General features: G+C 33.3%; 2 protein-coding genes across 4 annotated transcripts; both read right to left on the bottom strand.

Moving 5' to 3' along the window:
- Positions 1-122: 122 nt before the first annotated feature.
- LOC124826324 (putative amino-acid acetyltransferase NAGS1, chloroplastic) lies at positions 123-10,989 on the bottom strand. 2 transcript variants are annotated; one of them, XM_088100825.1, is made up of 10 exons: positions 10,566-10,989; positions 7,307-7,394; positions 6,707-6,915; positions 6,437-6,588; positions 5,425-5,845; positions 5,002-5,099; positions 4,035-4,146; positions 3,772-3,931; positions 706-778; positions 123-408 (listed from the first exon to the last, which is right to left on the bottom strand). In XM_088100825.1, the coding sequence occupies exons 1-10, from the start codon at positions 10,917-10,919 to the stop codon at positions 252-254; spliced, it is 1,824 nt and encodes a 607-aa protein (XP_087956951.1). In that variant the 5' UTR covers positions 10,920-10,989; the 3' UTR covers positions 123-251. The 2 variants fall into 2 exon arrangements, with proteins under 2 accessions (XP_087956951.1, XP_087956950.1); XM_088100824.1 differs by lacking the exon at positions 10,566-10,989 and adding an exon at positions 7,533-8,035.
- Positions 10,990-15,843: 4,854 nt separating this feature from the next.
- On the bottom strand, positions 15,844-22,774 carry LOC124833028 (transmembrane protein (DUF2215)). 2 transcript variants are annotated; one of them, XM_088100957.1, is made up of 10 exons: positions 22,566-22,774; positions 21,668-21,890; positions 21,262-21,419; positions 20,906-21,051; positions 19,410-19,472; positions 19,226-19,318; positions 17,348-17,509; positions 17,149-17,252; positions 16,537-16,715; positions 15,844-16,409 (listed from the first exon to the last, which is right to left on the bottom strand). In XM_088100957.1, exons 1-10 carry the CDS (start codon positions 22,735-22,737, stop codon positions 16,153-16,155), a joined length of 1,557 nt encoding a protein of 518 aa, XP_087957083.1. In that variant the 5' UTR covers positions 22,738-22,774; the 3' UTR covers positions 15,844-16,152. The 2 variants fall into 2 exon arrangements, with proteins under 2 accessions (XP_087957083.1, XP_047163344.2); XM_047307388.2 differs by having other exon boundaries at positions 22,541-22,756.
- Between the last annotated feature and the right edge of the window lie 245 nt (positions 22,775-23,019).

Below are 23,019 nucleotides of genomic sequence, written 5' to 3'. Positions count from 1 at the left end.
GATATTTTTATGGTTACTTTTTATTGTTAAGTGTTTCTCAGTTTTAGCCATGGAGGAAGAGTAGTTGATGCCCTTTATTAAATATATTGTTTCTGCTGATAAAAAAAATAGTACAAACTTAATGCTACAAATGGAAGACCTGCCTGCGATATACACTGATGATCCAGATTCCTTATTGTTATAAGAATGTTTATAAAAGTACCTAATATATTGCATCCAATCAATAAGAAAAAAGACAGCATAAAGGGGAGCTAACTTGAATCAGATTTTACACCAACAGTAATTCCACTTTTATTTGGTAGAAGCTTCTTCATATAATACTTAGAATTGCGAGAAAGATTGATCTTTCTCCTTTTCTTTTCAGGAATATAATCAATAGAACATTCTGAAAATCCACGCCTCACAAACCTGTTAAAAAGTTAGTAATCAATTTCCATAATTTGTAGGCATTGCAACGCACAACTAATTCTTTCAGGAATTCCATGTATATCAAGGTATCAACTTCGTAATTGCACTAATATCCATTTTTGACAACATAGTTTTTAGAAATGGTAGAAGAAACATGCAAAGACATGCCACCAATATAGGATAACAAACAATAAGCTGTGTTCAAAAATCAGTGAGTATGCGACGAGTCACTAAAAGTGAAAAATGACACTTATTACAATCAAGGCTTAAATGACATGTATCAGGGGAGTTACTTACCAATCTGCTGTGCGTGTAGTTAGCAGGAAAAGCATATTCAGTCCCAGATACGATGCTTTCTTCTCCATATAATCTGCATATATTTTATAGTATAATTAAATAACTCTTCTGAAAACATGTGGCAAGCATGATTACAGAACAACAGCATCAATGATTAAAATCATGCAGCTGCTCAATAATATCAAAATCTGACGCCCACACCACAATCTTGACACAAACATGTTTAAAATTTCTAACACTCTACTTGAGATTCCTGAGAACTTAGTGAGTCTTACACTACCCACTGATGTGTATATATTATAAAAGGGAGAAGCGTATAAGGGAAGGAAAAGAAAGGAACTTTAAAAAGCGGAGCAATAGATGAAAACATCATTGTTTTAACTCTCCCCCTCAAGGTGGAAGGTATATAGATTGCATGCAGCAAGCATGGAACATACAAATTGAATTCAAAATCTTCCCAAGGATTTAGTTAAAATATCTACCCATTGATCACAAAAATTGACAAATTTAGTAAAAAAGTCCTGGACAGCACCTTCTCTTGAAGAAAGTGACATACAATTTCTATATGTTTAGTTCTTTCATGAAAGACAAGATTGGAAGCAATATGAAGACTTTTCTTTATCATCACATTACAATTTCATTTGCTGTGTTTAGCAGAATTACAACTCTTGAAGGATTTGTTAATCAATACAAGTTCACAGGTAACTAATGTCATAACTCTATATTCAGCTTATGCACCAAACCCGGACAACAACATCTATTACTTGCTCTTCCAAAAAATAATATTTTCACCTATAAGTACACGATATTCAGTAGTAGAATGTCTATCTATAGGAAATCCTCTCTGACCGTCACAATATTCATAATCCCTTATCTAGGTACCTAATTGTTTCCCTTGTCCTCATAAAATAATCCTTCTCCAAAAGGATGTTTGATATATCTAAGAATGCGTATAACAAAATTTTGATTCAATGAAGGAGGAGAATTAATTTGACCAATTACTCTAGAAGCAATTTTGGACCTTCTGCTAAGGTAACAAGGTGAGAAAATTTAGGTGACGGTACAGAAAAAAATAAGGAAGTCAATGATCCTGTTATGAAATTGTTTGTTAGTAGTTAGTGCCACGTCAGGAGTTAATTTTTCAGTTTAATTAGCAATTATATAAGAAGACAACTGCTACTGTGTTAAACAACTTGTGTGTGATAATTCATTTCATTAAAACTCTTCTTTGTACCTTCTTTCTAGAATAATATTCAGTTCCGGATTATTTTTGGCTAAATCCCCTACGGTTCTGTAATTCTTCGAATTGGTATTCCTAGAGTACCTTTTTCATAACAGATCCATGGACTTCTATTAGTAATTGATTGAGAAACATTGGTTGTTGAAACACAAGGAGTAAAGAATGATTGGCCTTTAATAGTGGCTTCTAAAGAGTCATCATCCAAGAATATCGTTAATTCTTCCAGTGCAACTTGAGCTTCAGCAATATAAGAAACCATATCATGATTGATTTGTTTGAGGGAGGCTAATGTGTGGGCTGCATCATTCAAACATTGAATATCATGAGAATAAATGCTTCAAGTGTTATTCCAAAAGGAGCAAGAAGTTCTAAAGGTTCTAAGGGTTCCCAAGACGTTGAGTTTCATAGATTATCATAGCAACCCAAGAACCAAAGTTCCATAGACGCAACCCATGATAGATAACTTTTTTGTTTAGTTTCTCAGTTGTAATAGCGGAAGTCCCAAAAATAAACAAAAACAGGGCCTCTGAAAGCCATAAAGAGAAAGACAACATTATTTCCCTTTCTTTTCTTAAAGGGAAAGACTAGATACACCTGTTTTAGTAGAATGAGGATTTTGAGGTCAAATTTGGGAAGAGAAGTGGCCAATGGACCTTTCTGGGCGGTGTTCCAATGGGTGGATGACAATGTGTGGGCTTCATACACAAGAGAAGGAACTCAACATCGATATAGTGTGACTATGATTTTGGCCATGCAACTTGTTTGGTTAGGTTGCCCTAGCTGAGGCACACAAACAATGTTAGGTAATGGTTGATGAAAGAGAAAATGGATCATATGTGCTCTTCTATCAACTTGAGATTTATGAGAAATAGTGAGTGTTACACTAGTCACTAATGTATATATTTTATAAAAAGGAGAAGTGAGCATGGGAAGCAAATGATCTATAACCTATCAACCTATCAACCTATCAACTTATCCTTCGAGATACATACAAAACCTTATTTACAAAAGTTAAGCAATAGATAAAAGCATCATTATTTAAACAACTTTAAATTAAAAACATTGCTCTCGTTATGAGCTATAGTTATTACTACCAACAATAAATTTACCTACGAGTTCTAAGGCCAAATCGTTAATATAAATAACGATGATCTCAGGCAGTCTTGATCATAATTTAGGCATACATAGAAAGACTTTACATTTCTACTAATTCATAAGGCCTCAATTTGTGTTTACCATCAAATGAATATACACAAACAATGAAAAATAGCCACAATATGTCAATGCATTCTGCAAGTTTTCAGCCATTCACTAACCATCAAGCACAATAATCATCAATGATAGGCCCATCATGAACGTATATAGGAGTAAAGGGAGAAAAGGGGATGAAGGAATAGGAGAGGGGATAGATGGGGCCAAGAAACAAGGCCTGCTTGTGCATGAAAGAAAGAAAGATGGAGCAGCAGCTGAGAGAGAACTTAGGGAGAGACGAAGGGCATAACATAACGGCCAATTGGCAGAGAAATGTTAGAAGAGAGGATGCGTGAATCATGCAGTAAGAAGGGAGAGGAGGGTATAGTGGAAGGGAGGAACAGATTGAGGGGGGGAGGAGAATCGTTTGTGAGTACAAGGTTAAATGAAGAACGGTCTACCTCTGGGTGTTTCATAGTCTATACTTCTTAATTTCAAGTTTTGCAAAGAAGCTGTAATCCAACAAATTGTTCTAGTTTTTTTCATGCTGATTTAGTTCATACCTTGTTATATATATTCAAAATTCCTTTTCATTTTGTTGGGCCCTATCTATCAACCACAGAAAAATAGCATACCAAGCATTTTGTCACCCTGTCCTTGACCACGACAATCAGGAGATACTGCAATGCAAGCAACTTCCCCGCACTTCTCCTCAAAGTGAGGAAAAAGGGCAGCACAAGCAATTATGTGACCTTCTCTTTCCACAACAACGAATGAATCCAATGTTTGCAAGAGCTATAAACAGAGAATGATTAAAATATGAGATATCTTGATAAATTACCACGACCATGTAAGCCACAGTATCCACAACACAAAAAAAACATATAACTAGCCAAACCTCATCATCAGTCCGCTTAACCAATATGCCAGATACCTCCAAAGGCTGAATAAGTTGTTTTATTCCAGAAATATCTTTCACCTCTGCTGTCCGAGTGCCTTCATAAAGGTCACTGCAAAATTTATTGAAAAATAAGAGAATGAAATAAATGGAAAGGGAAAAAAACTTTATTTAGTATAATACCATCGTGAACAACATACTGCAAATAGTATAATGCTAAGTGCATAGGAAGCTCGTGATATCATAGATTTTGGAATTAATTTAATTTTGTAGCGATATAACATAAGTCTATTTGGATGAACTTCTCTATAAACACTTCTAAGAGAACAAAGTAAGAAAGAAAAATTAAATAAACTTCTCCATAACCAAAAATTAGCTAATGTGTAAATTGATTTGAAGTAGTTCTCTAATGTTATCTTCTCTAAAATCAAATTCCAAAACTTATGCATAAGCTTGTTTTAGTTTATGGATAAACTTATTTCACCCTTTTCTTCCTTTTTTTCCTATAATTGCTGATAGGGAACTTTACCCAAATAGACCATGTCTTACTAATAAATATATGAAATCACACCTATTTATAACTTGTGTACTAACACTAACATAGTTATTTCAACTAATCCTCCAATCATTTTTAACATATGGTTTCATAGAAGAGAAAAAGAGAGAATGCTCAGAGATGGAGTTCAGATCCAATCCACGTATTTCCAGCCTTATGCAATCAGAATCTCGACAAACAGCAATGTGATAATTAGCTACCCTAAGGGGTTATAAATAAACCTGAATCTCACATTTGTGGCCTGTATGGTAGCTCCAGCATAAAATCCACTAGGATGCCCACTAAACTATGGTTACCCCATACCTTACCACTTGTTTCTCTTACCAAACAGGTTACCAACTCTTGGACAAAATAATTCACACAGAGAAAAAAAAAAAACTTAGTTCAGAGGATTTCACGAAGGTTGCTTACCTAGCCACCATTGTTCCCATCCCGTCTCTTTTAAACAATTCCAACAACAAAACTCCACTAATAGTTCCATCCAGCAAGTGAACTCTTTGAACACCACCCTGACAAATGGCAGTTGGTATTATCAGCAACATGCAGCAATTGCAATTTTAAACCATATTTTACCATTTCAATTTCCAAGGAGAGACTCCTCAAAGAATTTTGAAAGTTACTCCAAATAAACCACCTTACAGTAGCAATATTTTAAGAGAGTTCTAAGATCCTTCCATATACAATACAGTTACAAAAACAAATGTACACACAATATGTAACTCCTGGCCTGGTCATGGTTTGAAAAATGCTTTTTTTTCTCTCAATTGCTGATATATCAAAAACTCAAAATAAGCACAGCACGTGTCATAAAAATAAGGTAGTCCATGGACTCACTCTGCAAACAAAAGCAGCAGCAGCCAACTCTGACAAGTAACCATGCATTCGACTTAACCGCTCTTGACCTCCAATGGCAAAACCTTGCTCACTGGACTCTAAGCCATTTCCATTTTCAAAACCAACACCATTGTGGAAGGTTATTTTATGCCATTCTGTGAAACGCCCAATAGGTGGTGGTTTGACTATTCCATTAAAATTGTTATATTCAGGAGAGTTGAAACCTTCTTCATCAACAACTTTGACATAGTTAGCAGCTACTTCACTTTGCTCAGCCCGTTTACGAATTAGCATGTCTGCTTCTTGAAGAGGCAAGAAATGAATTAAACGTCCATTCTCATCAAGTATTGGACCATCTATAAGGCATATCAACTTGTCTGCTCCTATAGCCAAGGCACAAGCTGTTGCTACTTCATAGGTGCTGGAGGAAAAATAAATCATTAATAAATATCCAGGATTCAAGCTTTTGTCGGATTCAAGTCTAGCAACTCTCACGTGTCAGCAAGCAAAAGAATCAGGTGAGGCACACATGGTTTTTGCTGCCCATTTCTTCTCTTTATTAATAATATATTTTCTGTTGTATTATTAGACCATATCCAAGTATTACAAACTAAACAAAAACATACAATAAGGGGGAAAATAGAACTCATTTGTAACACTAGTAGTATTTTGATTCACACATACTTGCCAAAAAGCCGGCACCATTAGTTTCTCAGTATTTGCTCCTCCCATCTCACTTAATAAAACCTTCTATTCAACTCCTCTTATTCTTTCTTTCCTTGAGCAACCAAAATACGTTTGTGCTTTTACAAATCTATTCACAAGTTTAATTCTTAAAAAAAGATCCTAGAAGAATTATAACTTTTAGGAGGAATGTGGATATTTGACAAGAGACCAAAGACCAAATAATCACAAATTACAAAAACATTAAGATAACACCTAGTATTTCAGCAAGCAATCAGTTACATTAAGTTGTAGAAATCAATCATCAGAATAAAGCTTCAAAGCATACTTGCAATTTAATACTTCTCCAGAGCTGGAGTAGCCCAAGTTGGTTAAAATAACTACACAACCACCATCGAGTCTCTCACGCATGCGAGATACGTCTACTTTTTTAACTTCCCCAGTTGACCCAAAATCAATTCCATTGACCACCCCTCTTCTCTGTCAAAACATAAAAATAACAAGATGTACTAACACGGTGATAAAAACATAAAGGGAGGGACAATTTCACAAAGACCACCGTCACTGTATAGCAGTGATCAAATCACAAAATTCAAACCTTGGCTGCAAGAAAGTTACCACTGGCAACACTGACACCCACTTCATGCCATCGACTATTATCGCCATGTCGACGAATATTGCATATGGAAGGTCCAGGAGAAAGTTTTGCTTCGATCATCAATCTTATTCCCCCAGCGGCTTCCATCGCAGCTTCTAGAGATGCTTCATCAGTTATCCTATATCTACCAACATACTTAGGCTGGCACCCTACGAATAAAAGAATAAGGTCAATCGCTGAGACACCGCTCTAGCTAACAATGTCCTTCCATTTTCTCTCTTTAGGGAAAAGGATACAGTGATATTTGCAGGGAACACTACCAATGTTAAAATTAACACTGATTTAATCATTCTCACTGGTGTAAGAAAACTAAGCAACCGATTAATTCGACAAATTTAGCTCCTCTTAAAGTAATAGTAAAGTTAGCAATCCAGTTGTTTATGAGAAAATCACTACTTTATGTCCTATGACATTCATAATTTGTTATATTTGTGCAATAACATCAAAAGACCATTTTCTCACCGACAACTAAGATTACTTAGTTTGCCCTTTAAAGAGGATTTGATTACTTTAGAGAAGCCTGATCCTATTTTGACAAACCTCTCTCATTCAAAAGCTTGTCTATCTGCACATGTGTCCCCGGAACAAGAACAAACCGGATACCTAGCTGATGAAGGAAAGCTATGTCCTGCACCCACAATTAGAAAACACGCTTTCAGTTTAATGTACACTTACTACATGGGCATGGCTAGTAGTCAATGTAACAAATAAAATGCTAGCAATAAAAGATCATGATTCTGTGAAAATAAAAATTTGAAGTGCGTGCCTTGAGAATAGGATCTAGGAAAGGACTAGAAACAATTTCTCCAGAAATAATGACAACGAAGGTGCTGCCACGATAGGCCCACAAGTAAGGCCAGGCCTCGCGAAAGGAACGCACGAATTGCTTATCTTCCACCGACCCATTATACCCCTCTGCTTCTATACTCCCATAACCATTCGCTGCTTCGCTCGACGCAGTAAGCTTCTTTGAACTTCTTTTCTTTCGGTTACCCAGGGGCCGCTCTTCTGGGCCCCGACGAGGCTTAAATTGCAGGTTTGATTTTGGGGAGTGGAAACATAAATGGTGAGAGGAGGAGTATAGTTTGCAGAAATCAGAGAAGGTGGAAGTGTTCGGAATGGATGGGCATAAGGAACGCGCCATTAAGAAGAAACTGATTTCACACCGTGCCGGTGATCGGTGGCGGTGGCGGTGGCGGGGAAACTCTCAAACTTTAGCCGCCAAGCCAAGGAAACTATTTGCTAACTTCACTCGCATGATGCTAATTTCTTTTTCTGTTCTTTAACTATACTTTTTTCACTCGTAAATAGTAATTCCTCCGATTTTGATAGTTTTAACCATCTAACAAAAAGATGGAGTTTCCTTCTTAAATGTTAATTTTTTTCTTTCTAATTTATTTTGTAATTAATTACTTTCTTTGTTTGAATCAAAACAATACCTTTATTGAAAAGGAGATGAATAAATTAATAAAACTGTTTAAAAGGTAGTATATTTATTATTATTTGTGAAAAATCCTTACACAAATGAGAGGGAGAGAGTATGTTTTGGTCTAAACAAAAGTGCTCCTCCCTTTGAGCAATCAGTTAAGTTATTAAAAGAATACTATCTATATATTGTATTAATAATAATAATAATTAGTAATAATGCTCAGTTAAATAGATTTGTCTCTCTTTAAAATTTGTGTATGTTGTCATTATCGCAACCCTCATCGCTAAAATTATTTAATAATAATACAAAATTTTCACTTATTCATACTTCCGAACTCATTTCTGTAGTATATTCAATGAGAAATAATTGATAACATTTAGAAAGGATTTATAATATCTAAAAATATATAAAAGGAAGAATATTACGTTAAAAATATAAGAGGAATTATTTAATACATGTTTTAACGAATTGGTTAAAAATTTATGTCATGTCCCTGGAGAAACAAAGTCACTGTCGATCATTAATTTGATAAGCATTCTTATTGTACTTTATTTAAAATTATTATTCTTAATTTAATGTTAAAACATTAAACATTCTAATCAAATTGCATTGATGCTTTCCTTGCATTTATTATTAAAGTATGCAATTTTCTTTTTCAAAAAATCAAATTTTGCATATGAACCTAAATTAAATAAACTGAAGTTCGAAAAAACATATTTAAAAAGGAAACTTTGAAAGTGAGGGAGAATATCAGTTTTTGATATAATAATGTTCTATCCACACTTACGTTTTCGTGTCCTACTTGTTAAATTCGATGTTGATAATTCATTCTGATAAAATACTGTAAAAAGAAAAAGACTTATTATTTTATCATATTCCTAAACAAGAAAGGAAAGAAGGAAAAACATTTTTATACAAAAATATATATATTTTAAGTTTTTAAATTATATTACATTTATTATTATTATCTTTTGCGGGGTTCGACACTTGCATATATCTTCATACTTGATAAGATATTGTCTCTTTTGAGTTTGCTTTTAGCACTACTCTAAAAGATCTTTTATCAATGGAGACTCATATTTGTCTCTTCTCCGAGGTGAGACTTTGTTTGTATCCCAACATCTTTTAAGATTTATTAACACTTTTTGTTTTTATTTAATTTTATTCAGTTAAAACAATGTTTAATGTTTTAATTTAGTAATTAAATTAATATTGACTTGATTTATAAATATTAAACATGGATCTTTTAGTACGTAGCCATTGTTTAATGCGATGAATAATTTGCATTAATAACTAAACAAATTAAAATCTTTATTTTAATAATTTAATTGACTGATATCTTTTAACAATTAATTTTCGTTTCTTCAGTTTTAAGGCATAACCTTTCGAAATAAACAAAAAAAAACATATTACTCTAAATAAAATGAAGTCAATTAATTTTAATAAACAAAAAAAATTATCCCACCGTTTTTCTTAGAACATGGGTTGGAAACACGTCAATTCTTGATAATTACTGAGAGAAAAGAGAAAAAGAAAAGATACGTCATGCTTTAAGATCACCTAAAGTTAAGAAACGAAACCTATAGGATTGCATATCATGCACGTAAATTTAAATATATTTTTAAATTAAAATTACATGAAAAGAATATTTTTTTATTGCCCTAAAGATTTTATATTGTGAAACTTTTACCCTTTTATTCAATATTCGTATTTTAATATTACATGCACTTTGTCCTCTCCTCGAGAAGACACGCCACTTCAACGTGTGAAGCCAAAAGTGACACGTGGTTCTTAACTGTTTCTTAAATTTACTTGTTTCCTTTTATCGTCTCAGCCTATGCTACACTATTTTTTTTTCAGCTTTTGAAAACTGCCTTTTATTTAAGTAATTGTTTATTTGCTACCACTAATATTTTTATATTTTCGAAATTTTCTACGTAAAAAGCAACGAAGCCAGGAATTTAGCATTTTTGTTTCAAATCAAACTAGTTCGGTTGTTGCCTAAATTATCTTCACATGTTGAGTTAATTCTATACACAGAACATGCAAACTTCAATTTGTTCGTTGCAGTATAGTTAAAATAACAAATAGAGAGAAAAAAACAATGTTTTTTTTTTCTTTGATCAGACAAAAGTGAACAATAAATAAAAGTTGACTTGAAAGAACAAAACTTAAAAAAAAAACTTATTTGAACTTTAAACTTTTTCTTTTTCTCCTTTTTTTTTCTATAAAAGATTTTACAAACATAATATTTTAATGGTATTGAGTAAGCATTGTGGGGACATTTTCAAAAAATAATCAATTGCAAAAATGAAAAAGGTTTGTTGAATTGAGTTGATTTGAGAGTGAGAGAGAGGAGCGATGTGATACCTTGAGAATGGGATCAAAGTAAGGACTGGCAACAACTTCTGCAGATATCAGCACAACGAAAACACTGGCTCTGTGGGCCAAAACGTAGGATTGAGATTCCCTAAGAACATTGACGAACTCTTCGTCTTCCTCCGAGATGCCAAGGTCTTCTCCGGCGGCGCGACTTTGGTGACAGCCGTAGCCTCTCGGTGATAACGTTGTCGTTTTGTTGTTCTGGGACCTGAAAGAACAAGAACGACGAGGAAGAGTTGCAGTTTCGAGTGGTGATAGAAGATGGAGGAATTGGAAGTTACGAGCGGAGCCATGGGAAATGAAAGGCACAGATATGGTTGCGTTGGAAGTGGCCGTAGCCATGGTTGTTGAGCTTCGACCTTCCCTTTGTGTGTGATCTCACTGTAACTCGAGAATAAGAGACGGAGAGATATTTTCCATTTTGGTAATTAATAAGTTGTGTTGTGTTGTGTTACTATGAAATGCATCATTAGGGCAAATAAAAAATTAAAAAAAAAAAGACACGGTAGTAGAGGTAGACTACGCGGCGACACGATGCCGTTCTATACAGACTGAGACAGGATAAAATACGTTCCTAGAACAAGACTAATTAATACTACTAATTTATCTATTTAGAATCCACTATTTATTAATTTTAATTATACAACAGAAATATTATTCATATGAAATGAAAGAAAAATATTATGATAATGTTAATATTTTGCTTCTAAACTGTAGCTTAGGTTGACCTAAAGAAAGGTTAAATATGGTTTTGTTTTTGAATTTTTAATTAGTAAAAATTTGAATTAACGATTTTTGAAATTTTAGATTAATTTAGTTTACTATTTTTAGAATAATATAAATTTAGTTTTTCTAATCTAAATTTATTTAAGATTTTAAATATATTTCTTAATTAATTTTTATAAAATATATATTAAATTGTGTAAGTAATTTAAATGTTATCATTAAAAAATGTTAAATAAATTTTTAAAAAATAATTAAAGTAGTTAAATTTATATACTTTTAAAGTTTAAAATTCAGAAATTAAATTGAATTAAATTTTAAAAAGTGTACAATGGACAAAAACCTATTTATTTTAAAATATATATTTTTAAAATTTTGTTATTTTATTTGTAAGAGTTGTATTTCATTTTGAGAAGGCATGCAGTGGTGCATGTGTCGTCGTAAGTTGTAACGTATGAAAATGTGCCGTGTATGTTGCGTGTGGGAGTGGGACCATCAATTATTCTAAATTATTCTTTTGTTCTAAAATATTTTAGGATGGCCCTTGTTTGTTTCCACACATTAAAGCATCCATGACATGAGAGGTTCCAAAAGCTAACTCCTGCTACTGGATGAAATTGCATTATTATTCATAAAAAGGTTTAATACCCAGTTTTGTCCTCAGTTTGGTTGACAAATTTTAATTTAGTCTATCACTAGAAAAAGTATTTGAAATTAATTCTTATTTGTAAATTTATGAGTCAAATTAGTCTCTTTCATTAAATATAATGGGATGATGTGATAGTAGTTAGTGGTTATATGTGAAAATATAATTGTGTGCATGCTTACGTGTTAGTTAATTAGAGAATAAAAGGTTTTGGTGTATAGGCCCAAAGCTCCTTTAGATTAGAAACTAGGGTTTCTTTTTTTTCTCTCTCTTGGGACAAAGTTTAGAGTCTCTTCTTCACTCCCAACCATGGCAACCTTGCCTTCCATCAGCCTAACACCGTCGCGCATCCCACTGGCCGGTCAAAACTGTCGGCGACGACACTGATCGTTACCAAGGTTTGGGGAATGGTGATAACGAACGTAATGAAGGTTGGGATTATAAATCTGTTTTTGGTGTGTTATGTTTTTGTTTGAAAACAGAGAAAATAGGAGAAAAGTATTATAAGAAGGATGAGAATGGACATTCGATGGAGGTGAAGATGGTGAAAAGGTGTTGGTAGTAGTTGTGAGTGGCAAGATGGATATGACGATGGTTGAATATGAGTTGTTATCTTGATTGAGAATGGAGAAATTGATTTTTAAAAAACCCAAATTCTTAATAAAACCCTTTCTTCTCTAATTAACCAACACGTAAGCACGCACATAATTATATTTTCACACGTAATCACTAACTACTGTCACATTATCATCTCATTAACTCTGTTTGGTTATATTCATAAATTTACAAGTAAAGACTCATTTCAAACATTTTTCTAACGAGGGACTAAATTGAGATTTGTCAACCAAACTGAGAACAAAATTGTGTATTAAACCTAAAATGTCTTATCGTTGAATTCAAGGTCTTTATATATATATATATATATATATATATATATATATATATATATATATAATAATTTTAATTTTTAAAAATAAATGTATTAAGCACTAAAAACAATAAATAAGATAAAATTATGTATTTTTTGTGTTTTTATATCAGCCTTACGAAAATTCTTTCTTCCATTGGAAAATCATTATCATATTATTATTAAAGAAATGAACAACCCGTGCGTGTAGACGGTTTAATAAAACACTTTCTTTTATGTAGGTGTACATATCAAATTACGTGATTAGCAATTAAAATGAGATAATATCTTGGTATACTTTATATTTATTTATATATATATATATATATATATATATATATATATATATATATATATTTCAATCAATATATATTTTAAAAAGATTTATGCTTAAAAAATTGTTTGTTTAAGTTATTGTTAACGAAATATTATATCACAATTTAAATTTTTATATATTCAAACAAGTATAATAAAAAAAATAACTATATAACTTTGGACTATAAATATAATTTGATCATTTTCAGAAATTATAACCTTCAAATTTATAACAAACACTCGGTTCATTATATAAATACTTTCTATTTCTCTAAAAACATTATTATCTACTCTTCCTCTCTCTTCTCTCTAGAAATTCTCATCGGTGGCTCATTTGTTCGATGATCATGAGGCCCCTAAGTGATCCTGGCGTTAAGGGCTTCCTGTTTCACCGTTTGGTTTAGCGTTTAGAATTGGTAAGTTTCGTTCTCCAGTTTTAGTGATTTCTGGTTTTGCTGTATGCAAGGAGCAATCTTGTTTGCATGTGTTCCGCATTCTACTTCGTCCTTTTCTGATTTCATTTTGGTTCTACGGTTGGTCTTCTTTCACCAATCGGTGGTTCATAGGTGCTCTTAGGATTTTCTTGAGGTTCAAACAAATTTTCTGGAGGTGTAGAAGTTGTTCGGTTCTGTTAAAGGTAATTTAATTAAGATTTTTCATGTATGAAATTTACTGTTTGGATGGTTGCATGTGTGTAATTTGAATGTTTGATTGAAATTGTGAATGTTGAAACCTGTGAACGGTTTGGAGTTCTCTGTATTAGTGTTCAATTTGTTTTGGTTTTGAGGAAGTGAGTAGGTGAAAATGAGAGTTTGGGGTTAGGAGTGAATTTGGTCAGTGGGAAGAGTCTGAGCAAGTATAATTGAACCTGTTAGAACCCTTAAGTCTCTTTGAAATGTGTAAAAAGTAGGAAAATGGATTTTGAGTCATTGAGTTGTTGAGTATGCAGAATTTGGAGTGAAATCTAGTATATGACTCTTTGGAAGGATGTTAGGAAGATTTAGGTACCCTTGGATAGGTGCAAATTGGTATATGATTCATGTATGGAGGATTAGAAGTTAAGAAAAATGTTTAGCTTTGGTAAAGTCTAGCGTGTTCATCATTCTGCAGAATCTTGCAGAAAACTGAGCACGCGTTGTTGACCGCTCGGCCATGCGCGGATTGGCCACTCGGCCATGTTCACGGACTCGGTCATTAACTGGGTTCGGTCTCTTTAGAATTTTACCCGTTCATGATCGTTCAGTCTTAGGTGGGTACCCAGTCTCTGAGTAGTGCTCGATCTTGTACTAGCACTCGGTCTCTGAGTAGTGTTCGGTCTTGTACTAGCACTCAATCTCTGAGTAATGCTCGGTCTCATACTAGCACTCAGTCTCTTAGTAGTGCTTGGTTTTCTACTAGGGTTCGGTCTAACCTTAGTCCTCGGTTTTACATTAGTATTCGGTATAAGTTATAAGTGTTCGGTTTAGCTCTGGTGATTTGGTTATTCTAGTGTTTGGGATATTCTAAATGTTCGGCAGTGTTCTAGCGTTCGGTCATTAACTGAGTTCGGCCTATGCTTAGGCCTGACCGGTCATTGACTGTTCGGTCGTACTTAGGGGTTGTGTTATTGTCGTTCGGTCGTACTCATGGGTTGTGTTATTGTCGTTCGGTCTTCTTCTACGAAAGATTATTTGGTCTTTAAATGTTGATTTCACTGTTTAACTTTGATTGCTTATTATAGTTGCATTGATCTACTATGTATGAAAAATTGTATTAATATTCAAATAAGGTATGATGTTCCAATTGGTATGAAAGAGAATTCTAAGGAGGAATGACTCAGTGATTGGTTATCGAGGTGGTGGTAAAGTATGAATATGGACAGTGAAATCCACGGCATTCATCCTGACATTCTAATGATTACCAATTCTCAAATAGAGATGGGTAAGTCATGTCGTGAGAATAGCAAGAGGCCATAGTTTAAAGGGGGAGACCTTAGGTGAGGTATAACGGGCTAACCTCGTGTGGCAGCTGATGAGTTTCCAGTTACTACACCCACGGGTGCACGAACGACCTCAAACTATATATTCATACTAGTCTGGACAGTCAAGTCAAAATGGTCGGTCAATATATGTTTATATGTTTTATACATGTTGTATGAGTATCTTAGTTGATTGTTGAATTGTACTTCCACATGAATATTAAATTACACTAGCTTACCCTTGCTTTTCTGTGGTTTGTCTTTGTATGTTGTTTCTCTTTTGAGATGATCACCTTAATGGTGTGAGCTTAGAGATGCAGTTTTTTCAATGAAGCAGCTGAAGGAGGAAAGAGAAGCTTATAGTGTAGGTAGTTATTTTTGTTCTTCAGGTGAAAATTTTTATTCACAAAATCTGTAGTTCTTGTTTTGTCATTATTCATGTAATGTTCTTTTTAATAATTTTAGATTACTAAATTGGAATGTTACAGCTTGAATTTCTAAGAAAAAGAAATCTAAAAAATATCTCATTTTCATACTCTTAAACAGTCCCTGTGTGTATACTTACAAAGTTAGCACTACTTTTATTTACATTTTCTAATAGGCTCAAAATATATTAAAGGCCGAGACACGGTTATGTATATTAAAAAATTATTTATATATATATACCAATACAAGGCTAAATACTGAATCATAGAATCTAAGTTTGGCGTAAAACGTGTTCTTAAAAACAAAAACGAAGTGAATACATTCTACCAATTTCAAAATTAAGACTACATCATCACCCAGTATGGTCAGCGTCGGATACGAGATCTGAGAAACCACCAGAGCAGGGAATCAATATCTATAATACACCCCACAAAACATTACTCATCACAAAAAATTTACAATATTTAAGTTTGTCTATTCTACATTGCTCTTGTGTTTGAACCTTCTGCAATGGAAAAACAACCGTTAGCTCCAAGGCAAGAAATCCTGTAGGATTATATCAACTACTTCGATCAAACTGTCATGAATTTGTGGAGAACGTTTAGGTGCTTCCAGACCAGAACATCCATCTACGCCCACGATCAGTTTTCGTGTTGGGCGTTACGCTTATTCTACCTGCATTGGAGGAAAACCATTTACCGAAATCAGGGGATGCAACAAGTTCTTCCAAGGCTTTTTCAGTTGACTCCTTTGTGAACGCATCCCATTCTGCAGCTGAATATTTTTTTCTCTCCGGCGTGTTGTGTATGATGGACGGGTATAACGCCTCCTGTGTTTTAAGTGGCGTCCTAATGAAACCTGGAAACGCATTTGTTTAGCGTGTTAATCACTAGTCATCTCAATGTTTTTCTTCATTGATCAATGGGTAGAAAAAAAGTTGTCCAAAGGTGAAACTTTTAAAAGCACGGATACAAGAGATGCAAACCTTTAGCAGAAGATTTGCAAGGCGACAAGGTAGGGCTTTTCAGTCGTGGATGAAAAAGTGGAGAGTCCTCTTCATTTTGCATCTTGTTGTACATATGTTCATCGTGCGAACCATCAAAAGGTGACGAGTCAGGAACCTGGGATCTCCTTCTGTTTTTCTTGGGTGATTTAAAGAAACGCCTGCAAATTTTTTCCACAATAAATACAAACCAAAAATTGAAGGTTGCATTTATTGGACCAAAAGAAGAAACTCTCATGATGACAAAGTGTAGCAACTCCCAAGGGTAAAAACAAAATAAAAAATATAAATCTCCAGATATATTTTTGTATTTAACAAAATTTGCAGCATTCTACTTAAGATTAAAACACAACGCGGTTTTAGAAAGGGAAATTGCAATTAGTAGGCCTTGAATTTGTTGAAATGATACATACATTTCCTCTTCCATTATAGAAACAACTTGAAATTCCATTGACTGATTTGATATTACTTCTTCACTAATAACTGAAATCACTGCCTAATAATGCTAATGTTATACTAACAAATGAATGTAACAGAAAATATCCCCTAATATATATATTAATTGTACATTTAATTAAGAAATTGTGGACTAACCTGCGTAAATGACGAAGGAATCTCACTCTACGCATCCGATTCAACAAGGAGAGGAGTGATCCACATAGTAAAGCCAATGTTCCTATCAGGGGATCCATAGAACTCTAGAAACAACATCTTATCAAATTTATAGTCATGTGCTTATCTTGAGCATCAACAACATAATAAAAATGTTGGGGAAGAAAATAAAAACAAAAACCTGAAGAATCATAATCGCAGCAAAAATCCTTATAGCCCACGCAACAAATTGAGCAGTGTTTATGTCCACTGATCCATCTTCAGTCAAGACAAGCTTGTGTACCACCCAGAACCCCAACCAAGCTCCAACTATTGCAACAAATGTCAGCAGAAATATTGCCAACTGCAGTTGACATTGCATAAGTTAAGTGCTGAATGATCCTCATATTTGACTATTTGTGCATTGGACAAATATAACTAACTACAAAACATATACTAGAATAGGCAAAAAAAATACTACTAAGCAATGAATACCATAGAAACCAAGAAAGAAATGACAAATTAATGAGAAATTGCAAGAAAGTATTCATTGCGTACAATGGGATCAACTCTAAAGTTGAAGAAGTTGTTCGATAGCTGAATATCCCAAATTCAGAGTCCATCTAAAACCATCTAGTTTATTTTTTCTAAGATTGACCCAACTTGTATCCATTATCCATAGTATCTTGAGACTCGTGACTAAATTGCAACAATTGGTATAAAAAATTTAAAAATACAAAGTTTAATTAGTTACCACCAAATTTTGCTAAGGAAAGGTTGGAAAAGCCTAAGTATTTTGAACTAGTAGGCAAATAAGAAAAGCTATGCTAGAATGGCTTGCTGCGTAGGGTACTGTGCGCTCACAAACTACACCCGTAGGAGAAATCAATAGTTCTCCCTTGGCAGAGGCAATTTTACAGCTTAGGTTATATACTTAGTATTAAATCCAATTGAAGAACCACATATTAAGTTTTTTTTCCACATTGACAAACCATTCTCTTTTAAGTCTCACATTACAAATATAATGCTCTTTCAACACCCCTTCCATCTCCTTTATAAGGAATCAATTATATACTATCGCCCTCACTTTTGACTTGTAATCATTCATATCTTTAGCAAGTCGCATGCCATCTTTTACATCCAGTATCTCTTTTTTTCATTATCATTAATTTTTCTCTCTTAAATGGGAGAAAATAAATGAGATCAATCTGACTTGCAGTTGTGGCAAGAGAGGAAATTAATTACTTGGAAGTAGAAATGGGAGAAGATTACATACCACAGGTTTCTGAGTTTAGACATCTAAGATAAATATTACAAAATGATGGGAAAATTAGTAATGATGTATTACACAAAAAATACAAGCGAGATGACTAAAATGAAGAAAAACATTATGGGTTATCATACCATGCTCTATGATAGTGTATGTTGAAATTTAAAGTGGCAAGAGAAAAAGGTTAGAGTACAAAAAAAAAGAGCATATTAAGACGGATGACGCAAGAAAGGACAAGATACAAAATGAAAGTATACAAGATATTAACATGACACGGATTGAAGAGATGAAAAAAAACAGTAAAGGTAATTTTGGGATTTCATGTATGAGAATGTGCCTGTAATGGATGTGAATGGTTGAGCACACAATGGACAAGCATAGCACAATGTAGGTTCCAAGAGTGGAGGGGGATTGCAATGGCATGATAGTGCCAGAATCATACTATTAACAACTACGGCTTTAATTACATAATTGTATTCCTCATGAAATGCACCTTCTGATCCTTATTCCTTCTGCTGAACTGAACTCAGGACTGTTCCTGACATAGTATTAGAAAAATTAATGTCTATTATTCATGTCATGAAATGATAGCATGGTTTTACAGATGGATGGCAATGGAAACCCTGCGTGATCATTTGTTGTGGACCATACACTCTTCAATAGCTAGCCATTCAAATTTACAGACAAAAATAAATGAGACTAACCAACACTATCATAATTCAGAATACATATGAATAAGTGAAGGATATTTTTAAGTAGCAGTCCGATGTCTAAGAAAATCAGCGGAAAACAAATAGGTGACTTACATACAGGATTATACATGTCTTCATCAATTCCTAACTCTGTAAGTACTGAACGAACTAAGCCAGGAATGTAACGGAGGAGAAAAGTACCAAAACCAACCTGATTTAAAATAATACCTGAAATTGTTAATTATATGATCCACATTGATTAGTATAAAGATGGAAGAGAAGTGCATTAAGGATAAACTTACAGCAGTTGAATACATAAATATAGCAAGGGAACTCTTACGACCAGTTGGAAGAACTTTCATTCCCTGTCAAGTTATATGCGGCAATTTCCATGTTAGTGTCAACAAAAAAATTTCGATAGACATTTAATATAAAAATTAGTTTGCAACTGAGAAGTCAAACTAATATAGAGACAATAGGAGTTTTCACTTCAACATCCAGACCACATTATAGTTTATAGATAGGTATAAATAATCCTCATTAGTTGTTCTGGTCTTCTATTTTAATTTATACTGAACAAAATTTCTTTCCAGCATGAGTCCAAATTTCTTGAGTTGGGAGGAAAGTTTTAATCACATGAAAAGATCATATCACTCTCTATCTTCCCCTTCTTTCTTTCACATATTCCTTATTTCTCACTTGTAGCTCCACTGTGTCATATCTCTATAGCACTTTTGTACACAGCCTCCTTTGACCACCGTTGCAGACTACCTCCTATGGCCTTCGCTGGTAAGAGGTCTCACCCCTCTCTTATTGTCATGGAAGCCATCTCCTCCATGTTACGTTTTCAGATAAAGGGTCTTTGTATTATTTGTCATAAGCTCACTCCCTTTATTTGTGTATCATGAAAATTTCATATTTAACTTCAAATGAGATAATCATCACATTGTTTCATCATATTTCCCATTTAAGTTTCATCTTCTATCACTTGATCCAAATGTTAAAACGATATGCTATTAAGATACTAAATGAAACATGTGATAAAAGGAAAGAAAATTAGCTTGCCTGTACATTGTTGTCATTTTCTTGATTTAATTAATTTAGTTCTTTTTCGTAACAATGTGTGATATTGCATTATATTTCTACTTAAATTTTATTACTTTTTGAAAGTAACTGGCTAATTTTTAAAATATATATATATATATATATATATATATATATATATATATATATATATATATATATTGATGCTATAGTTGAATATAATATTTTATAATGAGATTTGACTAGAAGAATATATGCAATTAAGTTATTTCACTAAAAGAATGTATCTGGGATAAAAGACACTTTATACTTGAAAAGTTCTATTGAAATAAAAAAAAAATATAAAAAATATTTTATCACCATAAAATATGTAAATATTGCCAAAAATGTTTATGACTAACGATATAAATTTTAACCATTCCTAAAATCACAATAGCCAGGATATATGATCACTTGGAAACATGATTCCACCTTTCACATGTCAAAAATTTAATACGAATTAGGCAACAAAATTTTAAATATCAACGGTGTTTATGTTGCCATGACCACTGAGATTACACAAGATGAAGAAAAATCAAAAAGACAACATCGTATAAGATAATCTACATACAAAGCAAAAGAAAAGTTTTCTTGACAAGAATTGAACTTTGAAGGTATGATTGACTACTCAACAAAACAAAAGGATTAATTATAAAGAAACTAAGATTGGTTATTACAAATTTTAAAATCGAAAATTGAGGAAAAAAAACGTTACCTGATAAAGAATAATCAGTACAACGAGAATTATTCCAATTGCCATTGCACTGCTATAGTAAAATGCTAATGAGTTACTTATAAAGGCTGCAAGGCTCATGAGAGTAATACCCAATACTAATAACACAATTCGATATACAAAAAATTCTGCAAAGGAGGGAAAAAAATATTGTTAGTGCTGGATGTAACTGTTCTTAAATGTGATCAACAGAACTTCAAAAAAATGAAACTCATATTCATCAGTAATAAATACAATATGTACATTTGGATTAGATTTTCTTTTATTTTTTGCCCCCTTCCTAACACATATTTAAAAAAAAACAATTATTCTTCAAAGAAAAAAGCTGAAACATTTACCTTCTTCGACAGAAACCTCAAAGTTTTCCAGTGTGGATCCAGCAGTCCTTATATCTAAAATCTTGTGGTCAAAAGGAGACATTGATCGAGTCCAAGAACCCTTGGCAACCTTCTCCCACTGGCTATGTGAACACATCCCGGCTACAAGAGACACATTCCTGAACAGGACGTATAGAAATGTCTTAAATCAAATACCATGATTATTTTTCCAATAACAGTTTAGGTGACAAATAGATATAGAGCAAAGTACTAGTCCTTGAATAACCAAATGCATAAAGCACAAAATGAATGACTGTTCTGGCATGATCACTCATCAACTAAATACATAATAAGACCCTAGTTGATAGATAGTTTCATACACCACACACATGTACAATGTATGATGTACACTAGTACAAATACTCACCTATGGAAACAGACCTCTATGTTTGGCAGACGAACATTTGAGTGAGTAGGAAGTGGCAACACCTTCACTTTAAAGGAATGTGCAAATTTCCCCAGGCTTTTAAACCTTGACAATCCATGTATATAAACTCTTTCAACAAGCACAGTAGCACCAGGCTTAGAACCTGGAGAATTTCCCACAGGCAAGCCACGTGATAGCTGCAGTGTGCCATTTTGAATAAGAGCTGGAAAAAGACACGAGAATGATAAGTGAAATTTCAACATTTACATAATTATGGCACAAGATTACTTTATATATAACACCAAATATACAAACAACAATCTACGTTACTTGAAACAACAGATTCTTACAGAATATTAATATTAGTTTTTATGTTGAAAGGAAACAAAAATATTTCATCCCATCCACTACAATTGTGGGCGTACCAATAAACATTCATGAGGACTATCCTTAAGATGAAATCTTGTGACAAGATAATCACTAGGAGTTTACAAGTTATTTTAACATAAGAAAGTTTAACCATAAAGAATAATGTAGAACGTCTTTTTTAGCGTTGTTGGAAAGGGAAACATAGAACGGACATTATTGGCTTGAAGTTGTTCCAAATACAAAGTTTCAACATTTTAAACAAATTTAGGGCAACTTTCTTTCCACCATTGCCTTTCCCGTCAGTGATGAAGATATTATCATCTACTATCCAGCCAATATGCTTCGAGTTCGATAATCAAATAATGTCATAAGAAACAAGAAAAAGTGTAACCAAACTTTCCGGGAAGAAAAGGCACAACCAAACCAAACCCTATATTTGAATCCATAAAACGAAAAGAAAAAAATAACAAAATTAATCAAGAAGGAAGGACAAGAATGGCATACACAAGGAATGTTCATCGGCGAATACCAGAACTGCAGAAGCCCAAAGGCAGAGCAAGTGAATAATCCAAGCAGATTGCGGGGTGTGAGAGCCCGCCATTGGCATACCAGGCTTGGCAATTGTGAGTAAAAAGAAAATACAAGGCGCGTCTTCTAAATCCGAAAAAACTTAAGGGTAATTCTGCAATTTTATTAAGCATAAATTAACCAACTCTTTTTCGGCAATTGCTGTTGGTCATCCATGATTTCTTCCTTCACCTCCTGTTAGTACTCCCTGAAATAGTAAATTTTTGGATTATACATTTTGAAGGTATTTCAGAAAAAAATTATATTTTGAAATCGGGATTCCATAATGCATTTTTTAATTGATTTTTAATCTGAATAATATATTCCACACACTCTTTGAGAAGATTTAGAGTGTTTTAAAATATTCAAGTATATTAATTTTAATTTTTAAAATTTTAAATTTTAAATGTTTTATT

This window comes from Vigna umbellata, chromosome 10, assembly GCF_029865625.1.
Source record: "Vigna umbellata cultivar VRB3 chromosome 10, Vumbellata_1.0, whole genome shotgun sequence".
NCBI classification, from domain to species: Eukaryota; Viridiplantae; Streptophyta; class Magnoliopsida; order Fabales; family Fabaceae; genus Vigna; species Vigna umbellata.
The sequence above is the reverse complement of the archived record's forward strand: the minus strand, read 5'-3'. Positions and strand labels throughout refer to the sequence as shown.

What these genes read in the sequence shown, in the direction of transcription:
- LOC124826324 (XM_088100824.1), bottom strand. Translation starts at nt 7,910, where the DNA reads ATGGCGCGTTCCTTATGCCCATCCATTCCGAACACTTCCACCTTCTCT. An exon ending in CTGCTGCTTTTGTTTGCAGA is followed by an intron (nt 5,100 to 5,424) that starts GTGAGTCCATGG and finishes GCCATTTGTCAG; the next exon opens with GGTGGTGTTCAAAGAGTTCA. An exon ending in ATGGGAACAATGGTGGCTAG is followed by an intron (nt 4,147 to 5,001) that starts GTAAGCAACCTT and finishes TAAATTTTGCAG; the next exon opens with TGACCTTTATGAAGGCACTC.
- LOC124833028 (XM_088100957.1), bottom strand. Translation starts at nt 22,737, where the DNA reads ATGCTTAATAAAATTGCAGAATTACCCTTAAGTTTTTTCGGATTTAGA. An exon ending in TATTTATGTATTCAACTGCT is followed by an intron (nt 19,319 to 19,409) that starts GTAAGTTTATCC and finishes ATTTTAAATCAG; the next exon opens with GTTGGTTTTGGTACTTTTCT. An exon ending in TTCCTTCGTCATTTACGCAG is followed by an intron (nt 16,716 to 17,148) that starts GTTAGTCCACAA and finishes AAAAATTTGCAG; the next exon opens with GCGTTTCTTTAAATCACCCA.